This window comes from Bicyclus anynana, chromosome 22 (genome assembly GCF_947172395.1).
Source record: "Bicyclus anynana chromosome 22, ilBicAnyn1.1, whole genome shotgun sequence".
Lineage (NCBI taxonomy): Eukaryota > Metazoa > Arthropoda > Insecta > Lepidoptera > Nymphalidae > Bicyclus > Bicyclus anynana.
Window position 1 is genome coordinate 7,512,642 of NC_069104.1, and position 19,167 is coordinate 7,531,808.

The 19,167-nt window shown below is 37.2% G+C and overlaps 1 protein-coding gene across 2 annotated transcripts in view; it reads left to right on the forward strand.

Annotated features, from left to right (window-relative positions):
• Positions 1–1,086: 1,086 nt before the first annotated feature.
• LOC112047377 (biotin--protein ligase) overlaps positions 1,087–19,167 on the forward strand; it is a 31,567-nt gene continuing 13,486 nt past the window's right edge. Inside the window, exons 1-9 of one of the 2 annotated variants that reach the window (XM_024084488.2) lie at positions 1,087–1,521; positions 3,009–3,268; positions 5,018–5,171; positions 6,013–6,883; positions 7,891–8,086; positions 8,494–8,618; positions 10,706–10,732; positions 15,452–15,584; positions 16,850–17,026. In XM_024084488.2, the coding sequence (XP_023940256.1) occupies positions 1,386–1,521; positions 3,009–3,268; positions 5,018–5,171; positions 6,013–6,883; positions 7,891–8,086; positions 8,494–8,618; positions 10,706–10,732; positions 15,452–15,584; positions 16,850–17,026 (2,079 nt within the window). In that variant the 5' untranslated portion in view covers positions 1,087–1,385. The remainder of the gene's footprint in view (positions 1,522–3,008; positions 3,269–5,017; positions 5,172–6,012; positions 6,884–7,890; positions 8,087–8,493; positions 8,619–10,705; positions 10,733–15,451; positions 15,585–16,849; positions 17,027–19,167) is intronic. The other variant, XM_024084489.2, reaches the window with a different exon arrangement.

The following is a 19,167-nucleotide window of genomic DNA, read 5'->3' on the forward strand; positions in this document are numbered from 1 at the left end:
TAAAGAGCTAAAGACAAGACAAAAAAAAACTAGAAATTAATGACATGATAATATTTTTTTTAGCTTACCATTGGAGTAGTGTGGTAGGGTAAGCCGAAAGCACAGAAGACATGTATGCCGGAAGCTCCAGATCAGCTGATCTTGGCTGCTTTCGGCAAGCCAAGTGACTCGTCGATTCTCTTTCTACGATCGCTAACGCTTCGAAAACTAGAAAGATGTATGGGAACGTTTGCTATGATGCTATCGACAGGTCACGTGATTAAGATCTGTCATTCCCATATTTTTTTCTAGTTTTTGAAGCGTTAGCGATCGTAGAAAGAGAATCGATGTGCCACTTGGCTATGGGGGCTGAACTGGAACTACATTCTACATAGAAACTAAACTGTTTAATGAATTGATTTTGAAACATTAGCGAAGCGTCCCTCTTTGTAGCATTGATAATTTTTAGATTAAGAGTTCGCACGAGCAGCACGTTGCCAACTGCAGCTGGCAACTGCTACCGACGACTGTCGCCGAGACGTCGCCGACTGCAGTCGTCGGTAGCAGTTGCTACTTGTGTAAATGAACCCTTACTTAGCTAATCAAATGATATGAATATAAAATAAAAACCGTTAATGTGTATGTTCAAACTTTTTTAGAATTTTCATCATGGTTTACACCGGCAGCTTATGTTTCCAGTGTTCAATAATCATGACTGTTCTCTTTTAAAGTAAGTAAAAAAATCAAACCCTAAACTGTCCCGAGCTGGAAATCGAACCCAGGACCACAGCACCACCAACTGCGCTAGAGAGGTCGTTAAATGTCGGCATTTAGTCGATACAACTGACACTTTTGAAACTTTAAGCTGAAGGTGCTGCACTTAAAATGAGGACTTAAAATATTTGGAAATATTTTCATGTAATTATAACGTAAGAACAACAACATTACCTTTTTGATTCGAAAATTAAAAATTGGCCAAATGAATTGCTTAATGGAACGTACTTTAATTGTCAGTGACAGAAATGTTGTCATCATGACAAGTGACATTGGATTTGACATTTGGCAATTTTGACATTGACATTTCATTTTAGAATTTCTTCGCGATTGGGGAAGTGCGAAATTCGTCGGGGATTTGGTTTTCTTAAATTATTATTTCTTTTAGAAATAAAGATAGATATTTAGGTTAAGATATTGAAATATAAATGTTTAGGTATTATATTCTTGAGCAGTAACTCTATTTTCCTTTTATATCATCAGTTATTGGATTATATCATGTGCAGATAGCAGTGACTTTGGAATCAATAATCTAATAGCAAGTGAGCGTTCTGTTTATTGGATTTAATATTGAACAAACGTGTTACAATGAAGTGATTTTTTATTTACCGAATAACAGTGCAATATTAATTATGCTTTTCACACCAATATACATCGCTATGACTTTTATAAAAACCTGGCGTATTCGCTCCTTTAGAGCACGACTTTTGGAGTTTCTTAGTGGTAATACGAGTGTCGCGTTTTGTAAGGTTCCTGAAAATGCTGCAGGTGAGTGGTAGACATGTAGTTCTCGAACGAACAAGTTAGCAATAGTTGTTATAATATAGTTTCCAGTTCCTTTGCTTCCTTGAAACCTCCGTCGAATAAGTTTCTATTCCCTAAACTGATTTATTAATTTATTAATTGAGTAATTGTGGTGCCTCACTTGTATAATGATACTGTAGTTTATGCCATGTATCTCGCGCCAAACTAGTCCTATAGTTCGCGCCAGATAAGTTCTCCAGACAAGTAGACATATCTGAATACGGTCTAAAACTCAATTTTAGTAGGTAATTCAAATATTCAATGAGTAGGTACCCTTATATAACTACAATGTGAATATCATTATCAACCCATATTCAGCTCTCTGCTGAGCTCTAGTCTCTTCTCAGAATGAGAGGGGTTAGGCCAATAGTCCACCACTCTGGCCCAATGCAGATTGGCAGACTTCACACACTTAGAGAATTAAGAAAATTCTCTAGTATGCAGGTTTCCTCACAATGTTTTTCTTTCACTGTTTGAGACACGTGATATTTAATTTCTTAAATGCTTGCAACTGAAAAGTTGCATTGAAACCCATCACCCTCTGGAATCTGAGGCAGAGGTCATGAACACTAGGCTATCACGGCTCTAATCACTCACTTAATGACCTATTTTGCCAAGAGTCCATAAAATTCAAAACAGTTCTCTAGTGGTTTTTGTTGACTAATATTTAACATTATTTTGTTCATCATCATCATGTTGATAAGAGTAATTACTGTCCTACAGATAGACACAAAAACGTTCTCTCTTTCTCTCTCTCTTTGTCTCTCTCTTTCTCTAGCTCTTTTTATTACTTCTTAACATTAAAGTAGAAGACTTTAGTTGTCAAGTTGTTTATGGTTGTATAAGCTGAGTGCTTATACAACCATAAACAAGAAGGAGATTAAAGCTATGCTTATTTCTGCTGTCAAGGTTTATTATTCCTTTGTGTCTCTGAAGTTTATGGTTCTTGGGGAATTATAGGCACATGAAGCCTATGCCTTACATTCATGGGCCCAGAGTAGCAGATTGCTGGATATGTTTCTTGCATGCTAGGCAAAGTTTTGCTCTTGTGTGGTGATGGTTTGGTCAATATTACGTGGGACTTTATATAAAAATGCAATGTGTATTGAAAGGATACAAAATAACAGACTTAAGGATGGATGCTTCTTGGTTCACTCACAACAATGAAATCCACAAATACCTTGAAATGCCAACTGTCTGTGAGGAAATTAGTAATAACAGCAAAAAGCATTAAGAAAGGCTAACGCGACATTTCAATCACCTTGCTAGCTCATTGGTGGTAGTGCCGCAAATCAAAGGCCTGAGCGATCTGGCATGCTCGATGACTAGGTCCTAAAGTCTCACAACTCACCTGCTTAAAGTCTTACAACTGATTGCAGATCCAAAGAGAGAAAAAAAAAAACTTAATATAAAAAAATACAATTACAAAATAATGAAATTTTGATTTTCAGAAACACCAACACTCAGTTCCAAGTTATGTACAAACCCAAAGAATGCATACTTATGTGACCTATTGGACTACACCAATGCTTCTAGGATATGTAGTATGAAGCCCACGCAATGTATAGAAGTGAATGACTGGGTGTCGTGTGCTGGCGGGCTGCCTTTGGGCTTTGGGGAGTCTTTGTGTGAAGCAGATCTCAATGTTGAAGTATTGTTTGAGTGTGAGATGGAACCCCACGAAGAGAGCTCCTATCATGACATTGTTACGGTAAGAACAGCTATTATTCTAAACACAAACTAGTGTGTTAGTTAACAGTCAAAGACGTCCTTAACCCTTCACCCATAAGTCACAAGTTTGTGGATTGGCTCAGAGATTTTCTCTCTGGCACACAATGGACCCAGCACCCACACTGTGAATCCATAGAATGCAACAGTTTGTTTCATGTAGGATGGTGTGGGTGACAGTTCTTTTCACTCTTGAAAGTTTGCAATTCACGATAATAGTACAAAGTATGAACATCATACAGGCGATTGTCACCGTACCCATGCTAATAACTTAGCTAATATATATTTTGTGTCTTACTTATCTCAACAAGCTCAACACCTTAACCATATAATATATCATCATCATCATCATCATCATCATCATCATCATCATCATTATCAACCCATAATCGGCTCACTGCTGAGCTCGAGTCTCCTCTCAGAATGAGAGGGGTTAGGCCAATAGTCCACCACGCTGGCCCAATGCGGATTGGCAGACTTCACACCTGCAGAGAATTTTATTAATTCTCTGGTGTGCAGGTTTCCTCACGATGTTTTCCTTCAACGTTTGAGACACGTGATATTTAATTTCTCGAACGAAACAGAAAAGTTGGAGGTGCATTCCCCGGATCGAATTCGAACCTACGCCTCGTCCTATAAGACGTATAATAGGTCAAATGTATAAAGAAGTACTAATTTACTTGGCCATTCTTAAAATATGATTCCCCAACAAGTACACATATCTTACAAAGATATGTGTAAAGGTAAAGGTAAGTACAGGTTACAAGGAGTTAAATCATCAATTAATTATAATTACAGTAATTTTATCAGATTATGTTATTAATATCTACTGTACACTGTTGATTGGTAAAAATACCGTACCAAATGAAAATAAGATTGGTAGTATTCCAATCTATTTGTTCTATGTCATTATATAAACCTTGTTATGTAGCAGACTTCATTCAATCAGTTGGTTTATTTTTATCCATGATTATGTAATTTCATATTACTTGCTACAGAAACACATATAAGATTATTTACGACACAGGTTTGTAATACTGTAAATACATACCTACAAAATTTTATTAAATATATTTTTTTAATCAAAACATGTAAAAAATAAAAATGGGAAGAATCCCTTTAATTGGGAAGCTCAAATAACCTAAGCAGCCTGTGGTAAGTACTCCTGAGTTAGATTAGAGAGAACCTCTTAGTAGATATGTGTTGTCTCAGCTGTTTTATCTCTTAATCTAACAGCCAAGCAAAAGCTGTTAAAGATATTTTTTTAAAAGGATAATAATTTGATGATTTGTGTTTAGAATTGCTTATTTTTTTACTATTAGAATTTCTTAGAATCAGCATTGCATGACATAGCATACAATGTGTCAATACTGCCAGCCTTCTGGGCACTTTACTAATGAACATCAATTCAAACGAATTCCACAACTCCTGAGTCTTTAAAAAAATTAAATTTAGTATATTTTGAGTATCATATACGTTGAAAATTTAAAACAAATTAAAAACAGACATAGAGTCCGCGCCACGAAACAAGTCCCTTAGACGCAGCGCTAATATCCTAATGACGCTCATTATCACTTGGTAATGGCGCGCTTATTGTCCTTTGTGTAAGGCGCTTTCAATTTTAGTTCAGGTTTTAGCCGCGGTACTTCTTTCGTGGCGCGGAGTCTACAAGCCGTGAAATTTTGTAGATGGACATTTGTGGAATGTTCTGAATTTTAATATTTTGTTTTAGCTTGAATCTATGGGACAGCCGATAGCTTGGAAGGCGGGATCTCATCTGGCAATAGTTTTGAAGACAAACATTGAAAACCTAAGTGTAGTTGGCTTTCATTTTGTTGGTGGAGAGTTTATTATTGATCACAAGTTGCCAGTTGTTAGAATTCAGAGTATGTATTGATCCACATACAATATACATAGTAGCATTGCTTGTTGCATATTTAAACAATACTGTGAAGGGCTGGCAAATGTCCAGTGCTAATTAATTTAATATTGTTTATGCTTTCAAATTATTTAAAGAGGTATCCATTACACGAGCATCTATCTTTATAGGTTTATTTTATTTTATATTTTACAAGTTAGCCCTTGACTGCAATCTCACCTGTTTAGTGATGATCCAGTCTAAGATGGAAGCGGCCTAATTTGTTAGGAGGAGGATGAAAATCCACACCCCTTTTCGGTTTCTACACGACATTGTACCGGATCGCTCCCACCAGCCAGACCTGGACCAATTAAGAAAATCTCAATCGGCCCTGGCTCTGGCTGGTGGGAGGTTTCGGCCGTGGCTAGTTATCACCCTACCGAAAAAGACGTACCGCCAAGCGATTTAGCATTCTGGTACGATGTCGTGTAGAAACCGGAAGGGGTGTAGACTTTCATCCTCCTAAGTGCATCATCACTTACCATCAGGTGAGAATGTAATCAAGGGCTAACTTGTAAAGAATAAAAAAAAAGAAATGGTAGATGAACTTTTCCTAGATGTTTAATTGTTAACATTATTGTTTATTGTTTAATCATCTTTCAATCATATCAGCCGATGGATGTACACTGCAGGACATAGGCCTTTTGTAGGGACTTCCAAACATCATGATTCTGAGCCATTGAGTTACAAGTTTTTTTGATCATCTCTTTAATCAAAAGTATTTACTGTGCAGATTTGGTTTTCTTACCTTTTCACCTTTTACCTATATGATATTAAATTCAAGACTAATAAACATTGTCCATTTTTAGCTGTTCAAATATCTGGAGAACCAAACAAGGCAACAGATCTTTCAATGAGAGGGCTTCGTAGTGAAATACAGCACAGCTTAAAGCAGTCCCATGAAGGATTTCAGTGGCCAATTCACGCTGCTCTTCTAAGAAAGTTATCAAAAGTAGTAGACATTAAATCAGATAGAAGAAATGGCGTAGAAATGAACGGTGGGAGTGACCAAGTGCTCGAAACAACATCTGTAGGTAGGAGAAATGTTACACTCACTGACGTCAGTACGATCACAACCAAATCTCTCTCGGCTGATGAAGATGAACCAGAAGTGTCTAAACCGGTTGAAGTTGAGGTGATACTACCAAAAGAATCACCAGTGAAGTCACCATTGAGAGTAACAGAAACAATCACTGAAAGCATAATACACAGATCGCCAGAAAAGAAAACTAGGAAGTCACCTGAAAAATTCCTCAACAAATCACCTGAAAGGAAACTCGTAGTTCCTGAGGGTGGTGAATTGGTTGTTGAAAATGTGACTGTTGAAATACAACATAACATCACACCCAAGAAGTCTAGCCTTAAGTTAGATTTGAAAAAGGGGACAAGTCAGCTCTCGTCTTCCTTGCTCAACATATCAAGTCAAATCAAATCGATTACCACTCACAAAAGAGTCGTCAGTACGACGGCTCCAAAGAGGCCGCAAAGCCAAATGGAGATGACAACTCAAGTAAAAGAGGAAACGCCGAAAAGTTCGCCTTCTCAAATGACGCCAAAGTCCACAAAAAGTTCCCGTCCATTAGTGAATACTAAATCACCAAATGTATTAATCTATTCAGATAGTATAGTGGCTAGAGATAATTTAGAAGCATCTTTGAAAAAAGTATTAGACTGCGATAGGTAAGTGAACATTTGTGTTTTTCAAATCAACAGGTTCATAACTTACTAATTGTCTTCTATTTGTTTAAATAACTTGCAAGCATTTTTTTTTTCAAATTTCCAACTTACCCCCTATAAGTGTCCCTCATATTCAAATTTCACCTATTTATGTACATCTCTGCGTTTTAGTCACAAGAATTAATATGTGTACCAAATTTCAACTGGATTGGTTTGGTACATTCGGAGAAAACAGACAGACATTAAAATGTGCGCGAGTGATATTGTAAGGGTTCCGTTTTTGTACTACGTACATTCGGAAACCTATAAAGAGATTTTTGTCGCGAAAATAACACCTAAGGGGGGCAAAAAGTAATTTCTCGGACCTTCGTATGCAGCCAACGCCGCGGCCTGTTGCTCCTCGGTTGCGCACATTTCACTTTTCAGGCGATAGTATTGAGACGTAAATAGTGACACCTATTTAGACAGTCGATCTGAAAGAGCTCCAATCGTGCGTCGGAGCTGACGCACAGGAGATTTGAACCCACGTCTTACTAGACACGGTCATAAATTAGTTATTTCTGCGTATCGTCTCCAAAGAGTTAAAAAATCTTTTGTAGGTTTGGGTGTACTCTTCTATAACAAGATCCCCAAGACTGTGATGGACTTGCCAATGCACAACTTTAAGCAATGTGTTAAAAAACATTTACTTAGTCGAGGTTACTACACTATTGATGAGTTCCTTAACGATAAAAGTGCTCGGAGGCCATTGGATCAGCTTCCACCTTCACACAGGAAGTAAAACTATAAGAAATTGTAATTGTTATCAATTGTAAATTATAGTACTGTATGACTTTTTTCATTTCAAAAGAGCAACTGTTGACTTTCCGGTATCTTCTCAGCAGAACCTGCCTTCCGAACCGGTGGTAGAATCTTTACAAATAGTCAACTGACGTGTCAAAAGTGCTTGTAAATTGAGCCTACTTGAAATAAATGAATTTTGATTTTTTGATTCACTTTTGTTTTTCCAGGTACACAGTTTACAGTGTGACTCGCGAAGCGCTTTGCGCAGGCGCCTGGCGGGGCAGGGCTGCGCTGGTGGCCGTGGCAGGCTGCGCTGGCAGGGCGGCGCCATTGCTGCTGGCACATCTGTTGGATGGGGGACGCCTGCTGGCACTCTGCTCTGACCTCCTTCACACTGTGTTGCCGCATTATAAGACTGCTGAGGTAGGCATTCGGTCCAATAGAAAGAAAGAAAAAGAAAAATGCGTTTATTTCGAAACTAGCTGGAGCCGCGCGGTTTCACCCTCGTGGTTCCCGTTCCCGTAGGAATAACGGGATAATATATAGCCTATAGCCTTCCTCGATAAATGAGCTATCTAACACTGAAAGAATTTTTCAAATCGGACCAGTAGTTCCTGAGATTAGCGCGTTCAATCAATCAAACAAACAAACAAACAAACTCTTCAGCTTTATAATATTAGTATAGATATTAATTTCGTACAGTATATTGAATAAGGGCCCGAAATATATCGATATAAATTAATAAAAATTAAGAATTTTATAGAAAACTCAATTTAAAAATCACCTTTAACCTTTAATATATGTGATAGTGTGTAATATGAATGCTTCAGATAAGGGAAAACGAAGTGGTGCAATTCTCCTACGACAAATGGAAGTCAGTGAAGATGAAGCATCACATCTTCTGCTACCAAGCATCGCCTGCCAAGAAACAGTTTTCAACTGAAAGCGACAGACAGTAAGTACAGACATTTATGCTATTACTAGCGGACCCGGTCAATCTTCGCTTTGACTCATTCCCTACCCCTATCCTATTCTACTCCTACCCTACCCCTACCCTACACCTACCCTAACATACTAGCACCCTACACCTATTCTACCCCAATCCTATGTCCTGGTTCTCAGCTACCTCTTCACAAATTTTGAGCCAAATCGGTCCAGCAGATCTCGAGTTATAAGTTTTGTAACAAACCCAATTTTCTTTTATATATGTAGATATTGTTTTCCATTGATATTAAATGTTATTGTTAGATAAATGTGTAACTTCAAGTCTTCTAAGAAACATCTGAATTACTTAAGTGTGTTTTTTTCTTTTAACGATATTGTTTTCTTTTCAATGTTATAACAGTCGTTTTCAATAATGAAATCAATGTATTTCTGTCTCAGTGCTAACTAAGCCTTAGCAATTTGTTTTAACACAAATAATATCATTAAATTCTACTACAGCGTGAATGGCTGACATTTAACAATGACATTATTCACAAAAATAATTTATGCTATGCTTATTTATGCAAATTGTAGAAATAATCTAATCTATAATCTAATAGTAATCTTTTTGATATGCTTATAAGGGATTATTTAGGGGATAATTATTAAGGAGGGGCATGCACCTCAGACTTTTCAGCTGTGTGCAATTTAAGAAATTAAATATCACGTGTCACTAACGGTGAAGGCAAAACGTCTTGAAGAAACCTGCATACCTAATAGGCTAGCCTAATGTGGTGGACTATTAGCCTAATTTTCTCTCAGTCTGAGTGAAAACTCGTGCTCAAACAGTGAGCTGAATATAGGTTGTAAATGATGAATGATAATTGGGTGTGCAACTTACATTAGATGGTATAAAAATCTATTTAAATGTAGACAACAATACTGCTTAGAAACTGGTCTAGATTATCGATAGTTATTGAAAACGGCTGTATGTGTCAAGGATATTCAAACGCATTTGCGTACCTCTATGTGGTTGTGTTACTTCACACTTAAATTAGCAATGCACTGCTTATCTTAAGACGTTAGTGCTAACAGGATGTTGACATACTAATTATGGACTCTCAAAGTACGTGACACGAAAGTCGGAACTGCTCAAATTAGTTTGAAGCGCACTCACTAAATGTGCAAAGGTTTTAATCATTGGTATAGAATAGATGAATCACAATTAATTGAATACAGACTTCGAAAAACCTTGTATGCCTTTTAAATTTTATAAATTTTAGATTTTAGATTTGTATGATATGGAGTAGAAACAGATTAGATATTTATTTTTATTATAGTGTCCCACTGACCTCTTATAATAAAAGGACGCACAAAATGTCACTTAAAAAGTGGCCAATTTTGCTTTGGCAGTTTTAGAATTATTGGTAAACAAAATTATAAAAATAAAGGCCTTTAAATATAGTCCAATATTCAATAAAATCCCCAATTCAAAGCAAATTCAACCTTAAGGATTGAGTTTAAGGTTGAATTTGCGAATGCTACTACTTGAATTGAGTGCCAAGAAGTTGTGTGGCACTCATTGAGTGGGGAAGTTTTTTGGTCGCTGATTGTGAATCCACTTTTTAACAGGAGATCGATTTAATGTTCATACTAAAATGTACAACGTCTTTTTTTCTTTTTTTAAAACTCGACAGCATGAGATATAAAGACAAATTCAAAACTCTCATTTTTGTGGTGCTACAAAAACATGGTTATAGAGTAGCGCAACTGATTAATTTTTATCAGGTTAAACCATAAAAGCCCACGTTTCTTTCTCGCCACGCATCTATGTTTGTGAAGTTAGCTGCAGAATAGATGCGCGGTCGCGTCTAGCCGGCTCCCCGCCCGCGTGGTTTGTACCGTTATTGATTCATAGCGCAGTCATTCGTTGCTAACTTCACAAACACGATATCTCGTGGCGGGCACTTTATTGAGCATCGTTTCAAACTTTCGTGCCGCGTTACTTACTTATACTTTTACTATTTACGTTACTTATACTATTTAATGCCGCAATTCTTATGTTTACAGTCCACTATTAGCTTAGATAAATAATATCGATGTTGATTGGTTTTCCAGAGCCAGTCAGGACGCTAATATGTGTTGGTACGCAAAAATTTACACCCTTTTTCAAATAAACTGTTGCAAGCACTGGCTTGTTATTTTGCCTGAAATTGATCGCATTTTATGAGACGAGGCGTATCTTGGACAAAATCTGGGAGGCCACGCCTATACAAAATCGAGGAGGACAAATTGTATATAATTTTCCACGCTTTGTTAATTATTTTATCATGGTCGTAGAAAAAGTATAGTATGCCACTGCACGAAAATAAGCGTAATAGCACTACATGGAACAAATACTTGTATGACAGCTGTCTGATACCCTTTAAGCTAGTCTGTGCTTACGTTTGACTATTATCATGCCTGATGGAAAGCAATGATTCAGATGTCTAATAGAGGCGCGGTTTCCTGAAAGATGCCTCTTGCTTGCCTCTGCGAGGTAATCTAGTTATCTGTAGAATTTTGCAAAACTCTTTTTCTCCATGTCTTAGAACCAAAGTGATTTTTTATATGTATATCTCCCAGGATTAGTTTATTTTACCTGTGTGAACCGCATAAGAATCTTTTCAGTAAAACACATTTGGTTTCCGGTGTTGAATTTAATTTTTAATCATAATCCTCCTTTGGCTTGCTTGCTTGATTTTGAAGTGATAACTTCGTATGGAAGTAAACCGCTTCGTAACGTAACGTGTTACGGCGCCGCTTTGCCTGCCTTCCCTTTTTTCTCACGCATACGACAGCAGGTTTATCACTTCTGTCGAGCGAGCAACTAGACGCACACATTTCTTTTTTTTAACCGACTTAAAAAAAAAGGTGGAGGAAACAATTCGTCTGTATGTTTTTTTTTTTATTTGCGTGTATGTGTCACCTGCAGCCGTCTCATAACGTGCGATCTCAAGATACCGCTCGATTGCGTTTTACGTTATCAATGTTTAGTGCAAGTTTATGCCATTCACAGCAAAATACTCTGTTCCATAAAAAAGACCATCCAAATAAGTCAGTCCTCGCCCGCGCACTATAGGCGTCCGAGGTATTTAATTATATACTCAGAGGCACAATTATCCGCCCACTTTAATATGACTCGAGTATAATAAAGTGGGCGGATAATTGTGCCTTTGAGTATAGTTTATTATAGTCAATCTATTCCAGTAGTTCTAGTCTATTTGATGAATTTAATGGTAAAGACAAGACAAGCGATTGTCAGGTGTGCCAGAAAAAGAAGGTTACACACTTTTTTTGATGAACACATCGCGAAAGCCCTGTTAGGCCAGTGGAGGATGTGGGTTCGAATCCGGTCCAAGGCATGCACTTCCAACTTATCAGTTGTGTGCATTTTAAGATATTAAATATCACGTGTCTCAAACGGTGATGGAAAAACATCGTGAGAATTTTCTTAATGTTCTGCGTGTGTTAAGTATGCCAATCCGCAGCCATGGGCCAGCGTGGTGGATTATTCGCCTAACCCCTCTTATTTTGATAGGAGACTCGAGCTCAGCAGTGAGTTGAATATGGGTTGATAATGATGATGATGACATCGCAGTGATAAAGCTCCTTCAGTTTATACAGACAAACGGGCTTAGTCTGTCTTACCAATATATGCATAGTTAAACGAACTTCCCGGAACATCATCACTTGCTACCCTGTGACGTCACAAAGCGGGTGAAGAATGACTTAAGCTGTTTGCTTATGACATTTTTTTTATATTATATTATATTTATTATCGCTTAACATCTTTCATTCAACAAAAATTTTAAAAAAGATTAACTTTAACTGAATTTAATACTAAAGACAGCAAATCCGCATTTTATATAATACTAGCGGACGCCCGCGACTTCGTCCGCGTAAATTTCGATGTCAACTTTACTACTACCCCTACCCTACCACTACCCCAACCCTACCCAACCCCTACATCTACCCTACCCCTACCCTACCCCTACCACAAACCTACTCCTACTCTACCCCTACCTTACCTACACCCTACCCCAATCCTACCCCTACCCTCCCCGTACACTATCCCTTTCCTACCCCTATCCCACCCGTACCCCTATCTCACGCCTATCCTACCCCTACCCTACCACTTCCCTATCCTACCCGTACCTCTACCCTACCACTACCCTACCTCTACCCCTACCCTACCTATACCCTAAACCCGGCCCTAAACCTACCCTACCCCTACACTACCCCTACACTTCCCTACCCGTACCCTACCCTACCCTGTAACTTCTCTATCTTACTCCTACCCTTAGCAAAATCGGTCCAGTCCTTTGAGAGTGGTGGTATGACCAAGAGAAATAGAGACTTCTATGCTAATAATATAAAGAGGTAAAGTTCGTGTGGTAGTAGGAGGTAATATCTGGATCTACTGGACCGATTTGGAAAATTGTTTTACCAATAGAAAGCTACGTTATTTGCGAGTGTCATAGGCTATGTTTGATCCCCATATTCACACGGGAACGGGAACTACGTAAATGAAAGCGCCGGGCGTCATATAGCGGAATTTCTGCGTCTTTTAGAAATTTTGTATTATCTCCGAAACTATTTAAGTAATTAACATACTGTAAAGGGCAAATCTTATCTCCATAATATCCTTGTGATTATTAAATAATTTATTTTAATAAGGATTAAAGTTTAGTTGTATAAATAATGACGTAAATTTAAGTATATAAAATTAATAATTTTTAAAACACAAAAACTACTATGTCTGCTAATATATAGAAGATAGATATATGGTGTCGCGGACTTTTTTGTAGAACTTTTAAGGATACATAAAGTCTCCATACATTAATTTCAATTTTACACAATAGTTAAGGCAGCGCATGCGAATAAGTCTGTTTAAGAGGATTTTCAGTCCGACTTGTATGACAAAAACTGTGATAACTCGGCTAATATATATGATACCAATATAAAATATAGCCTATAGCACTCCCCGATAATATAGCATTCTACTGGTGAAAGAATTTTTAAAATCGGACTAGTAGTTCCGAAGATTACCCCATTTAAAAAATGTGACAAACTTACAAACTTACAAACTTTACCTCTTTATAATATTAGTATAGATGTCCCAGAACTCAACGTCAAGCCGATTATTTTTGACTTAGATTCTAGAAATGTTATTAGAGTTTAGGTTCCAAAATTGAATAAAAATTAACCGCAATAACCAAAAAATGGTTATAGTTTGACCAAATTTCTAGGTTTTTCTTAAATGTCCATAATTTTCAAACTGCATGGGATAGATTTTTTTCTGATTTTTCTCATAATAGTTACAATCAATCTTGTCACCCCGTTTCGGCTTGACGTTGAGTACTGGGAATCTTGCACATATAATATATAATTTACATAATATTTATTTTATGTTATTTAGATATTTACAAGTATTAAATTTTAGTTTATTTATTTTGTTAAAAGTACAAAATTATGAGAAATTCATGAAGGATTTTACACTACTCTTGGCATTGACATAGCATTATCTGCATTTTAGAATTTAAGCTATCGTAAGTGTTATTCATATTAATTGATTATGAAATACGGCTAAAACTCACGTGATATAAGGTCAGAGTATGCCCAACTTCTTTGGAACCCATACGGGGTCCTTGGTCATGAGCTGAGCATGAGATCTTACTCTCGGACATACTCTGACCTTATATCACGTGAGTTTTAGCCGTGTTTCATGCTCAATTAATTATCTGTATTAATAAAAGATATTATTTAGATTTGATTAATCATAGAATAGTTTGGCTATCATATAGTTATTGAGTTTCCTTCATATTAACTGAACTTATAGATAGAGCATGTTATCATTTAGATTATAAACCCCAAATCTCACTTTCGTAGAACCATTAGTTTTAAAATAATAATAATCAATCATAAGCGGTTGAATAACATATAGCCCGGTCAAGTTAGTTAAAAAAGAAGGGTTATTCATGCATATACCTATAACTGAAAATTTGCATGATGATGAAATTTAATAACGGTCAACATCGGTCCCAAATATCTGTTATGTATGTGGAAATTAAATTTTCCAAAAACTGTGTATTTTACTGTTAGCGAAACGGTTTGTGTTATGTACGTGGGATTATATGTAAGCGTGAGTGTCTATTTTGACCGGACTATTATGGCTAATTATTGCACAAAGACAACAAATCTCGACACTGTTATAGTTATACAATTTTAGGAAGAAGGATTCGCTTTTGTTGTGATAATAAGATGTACTGATGGTTTTTTTTTCAACCTTTAAAAAAATATTTGCCATAGCTATTAAATATGACGATATAAATACGACAATAGACCAACGGGGCAGAGATCGAACCACCACTCCACCGTGATGAGTCCGACCGCTCTTACCGCTGAGCTATTGAGGCTATTATTATGTGTGTGTACCTACAAAAGAAACGTCGGCACGGCAGAAACGCCTCTTAAGATAACCAAAACTTACTTCTACTTTCTACTTCGAGTAACATCATTATAGACTACAAGTACAACAAAAAGTCTCAAAATTATAACATTAAAGTCCGGGCGCTCAGAGATTGCGTGTCTGACAGGTCGCCGATGTAACATGATAGAGAGAGAGTGAGATAATACGAGGCAATTATAATTGAATACATTTGTCCCATTCGCACTACCTGTCAGAAACGCAATTTCTGAGCGGCCGGGTGTTTTTACTTTGCTGACCCTCTATCATGCCTGTCAGTTCACGTTACTATTACAACCGAAGCGAAACCTTGCTCGAACAGTCATATCTAGTAGTAATAAATCTATGTTCACTAGGCCATCAAAATACACTGGTCATCCGGGCCATGAGCTGGACATCCAAGTGCTGGCGTCGGAGGAGACGTGGCGCACGCCGTCGCTACTGCAGGCCACGGACCTCACCAATAATGGCGTCGCTATATTTTCACAAGTAATTAATTAACCGACTTCAAAAAGGAGGAGGTTCTCAATTCAGTCGGTATTTTTTTTTATGTATGTACACCGATTACTCAAAGACGCCTGGACCGATTTCATAAATTCTTTTTTTGTTTAAAACGGTATAGTCCCCATTTGGTCCCATTGCCATCATGTCAAGATCTGATGATGAAATTTTGGAGAAATTGAGGGGAGCTTTCGAAAATTATATGGGTGTCTACTAGTGTGTTCGTAAACTTTTCCATTTAGTAATTTTAAGCACTACAATTTCATGAAAGTTTAAAATCGATCTGATGATGGAGCCATAAAACAGACGAGGGAACTCCTCGGCGATTTACAGAGAATTAATACATCACCGGCTTAGCACCGCCTTCATACTGATCAGCAGGTAGAACATATTATGATGTTATTTTTCGTTTTTTAGTTTAGTAGGTACGTTTTTAGGTTTTGAAGTCGGTTGTATTTTTTTTTATTAAATTTTTTTTTTTCAAATTAGTTTAAGGTGAGTTAGAGTTTAATTATCAATGTTTTACTATAAAAATTTAAACAGAGTATAGGAAATAAATAAACAAAGCTAGAACTCAAAATTCACTGGTCATCCGGGCCATGAGTTGGACATACAAGTCAGTCACGGACCTCATCAAAAATAGCGTCACTATATTTTCACAAGTATTTTTTGGAGTTTACTCCTGAAGAATCGATTTTTCATATCTAGCCCCCAGGTATGAAAAAAATATGGGCAGCAAAATTCGATGAATGAATGACAGCGTTACGTTTTTGTGCGCAACCTACTCTGCGCACCTTTCACCATACGCTGCCGCCAACAGCGTGCACAAGCGTGCATGTGCACCCTGGTGGCGTGCATGTGCACTGTACAAACTGTACTGCGCTGTTTCAAGGTTATGCCAACTGTTTGTCTTTGTAGTGATGAGACAAAATAACTTGTAATTAAATATGTTTGTCCCATTCGACCACGACCTCAGAGAAACTCAATCTCTGAGATGCCGGACTTTAGATTAAAGTAATGTATCAGTACGTTATAGTCTGGCAAGTTCGTTTATAACACTCCAATGGTATGCGGGCGACGGGCGGAAAGACTGCGCGGGTGTAAAATCGTGCGTGCGGGAAAGTGACGTGCATCAGTCGTGGGTTTTTCATTCATCGCTACACACCCCAGGTCCAGCGCGCAACATCCAGAGTGCTACGAACGAAGTTGCCAAGCTGTAGTACTTAAACGTAATTGTGTTAATTTTTTGTCAGATCCACCTAGAAGCGGACCCTTGCGACTACCTACGCGAAGAAGGCGTAAGAAGCAACGAAGCCAGATTAGAGATCCTGCACAAAATCCTAGGAGACATCCTCGGTCTACACGTGAAGGATACTAAGGAGCTGACCCAATTAGAGTACACCAGGGGATATTTCCTCGGCAACCACGTGGTGAGAGAATCCTACAGTCTTGTGACGTAATCATTTCGCATCGCCATTTTGTGTCATGGTAGCTATTGCTGGATTGGGACGATTGTATTTTAATATCGAATTTTCTTTCGTATATCTGTTTATATTGTTACGAATCCATACTTTGTCCAAAATCGTGGCCGAGTTCACTATTGTCCACTTGTATCGCTTGTGTCACTTCGATATTACTCCACTTCGTTCCGAGTTTAAACTGCCCCGAGCGTCGAGTCTGTCGCGTATTTATACCCGTAATAATGATTCCAGATTATTCTGGGAACACCACGAATGGTTCATTCCACGAAATTCGACAGAAAACAATAACAAAAGATCGTAAACAACTCAATTGTTAAACCCGACATGGGCGAGCGATTATGTATCCTATGTCTCTAGTAATATGGTTCTCCGTAACAATGTACGCTTGTTCTCCGTGAAAGCATGTACGCTTCAAATGACGTATTATGACGTATTACTTCGAATGGTGTATCTCTGGTGAATAGTGAGTGGTGTATCTTTTATGAATTTACGATATACGTAATTAATGGCATAAATTGCACCCCCACACATCTTGTAGTAGGTAAATTCATATAACATGTAAAGGGATTAAAAAATTGAAGGTGGTATCTGCCTTGCTATCCCCATAATACTTTAGATATTTTTTAGTAATTATTAGCCTATGGACTTCCATTGGCGGACATTCTTGTAAGGACTTCTTAACACCATGGTCTTAACCCCATGAATTCGACGGCTCCTTAAAACCCGCTTAATGTTTTTGTTGTCGTTATCTATTGAGGTGTTGATCAACATGGTATTTTTACTTTGAGATTTTCAAATGATATATCAATTGAAAAATGAAACTCTCTTTTATGACACTCACTGTTCCTGCAAAGGCATGATCCCATTCTTAAATAAGTATTAAGATTTTTAACTTTAGTGGTCGTTCTACGTTTTTGAAAATTTTATATAGGTTTTATAAAAGGAATAAAAATACTGTGGAATAAAGTTCGATATTAGAATATAACGTCTTAACACTTTAAGGTCATTGGAATATCTAGTTGTCATGCGCGTTTGATACGAGTAGAAGTAATATTGGATATTATGAGTCATGTGTTGAATATTATAGGAGCTTCTAGAAACACCGTCATCTGGTCATCTGGTATAAGCACTGAAATGTCAATAAGTATAAACCCACGTATAAGAAACCATACGTAATCATTCAATTAAGGTAGAAAGAAAATTTGCAAGACCCTGTCTGACGTCACGTATTCATGTCCGGGCGCTCAGAAATTGCGTTTCTAAAAAATTAGAACTGGCTTACATGCTTGTTTAACTGCGCTGTTTCAAGATTATGCCAACTGTTTGTCTTTGTTTCAAAATGAGACAAAATAACGAGGAAATTGTAATTGAATATGTTTGTCCCATTCACGACCTGTCAGAACCGCAATCTCTGGGCGGCCGAATTAACACCCTATACCTACTTGTAAAGTTAAAATAAACAGGCATCATATTTTAAAACTAACATCGTGACATCGCTATCGCGTACTTATCGATTCTCTTTCTACAATTGCTAACACTTCGAAAAAAAAGTATGAAAATGACTAGTCCGATTGATAAGTTATTCAAGTCACATATCGACAACAATGTCAAATGTCAATGACAAAAGTCAAAATTCTTCTTTCTTCTTCATTTAAGTCAAATTTCATTTATTTCAATTAGATTAACTATCCAGACAATCTTTGCTTTTCATGTATAAATTAGTTTTAATTACCCGAATGTATCATGAAAATTACCCGAATGTATCATGAAAATCAATATATTTAAACCTAGTCATCATCCCCATTAGACAAAAACTAAAAATTAAAGTTACGAGAGTTTCAAACGCGCCTTGATCTGACGAAGAGCCCACATCAAACCATATTTTTTAGTTTTCTAAGTATTACCGATAGCAAGAGAATCGATAAGTAATATAGTTGAACCAGTAAAGTGCTGGTTTGTTTACTGAATCGAAAGATGCGCGCTAAAAGATAACAAGATTTTCCCTACATATTGCTTTTCTTTTCGTCCCGTCGCTACAAAAGCGATAATTTAGACAAAACTGCCGTTATCTCTTTATTTAGATTTTCTTT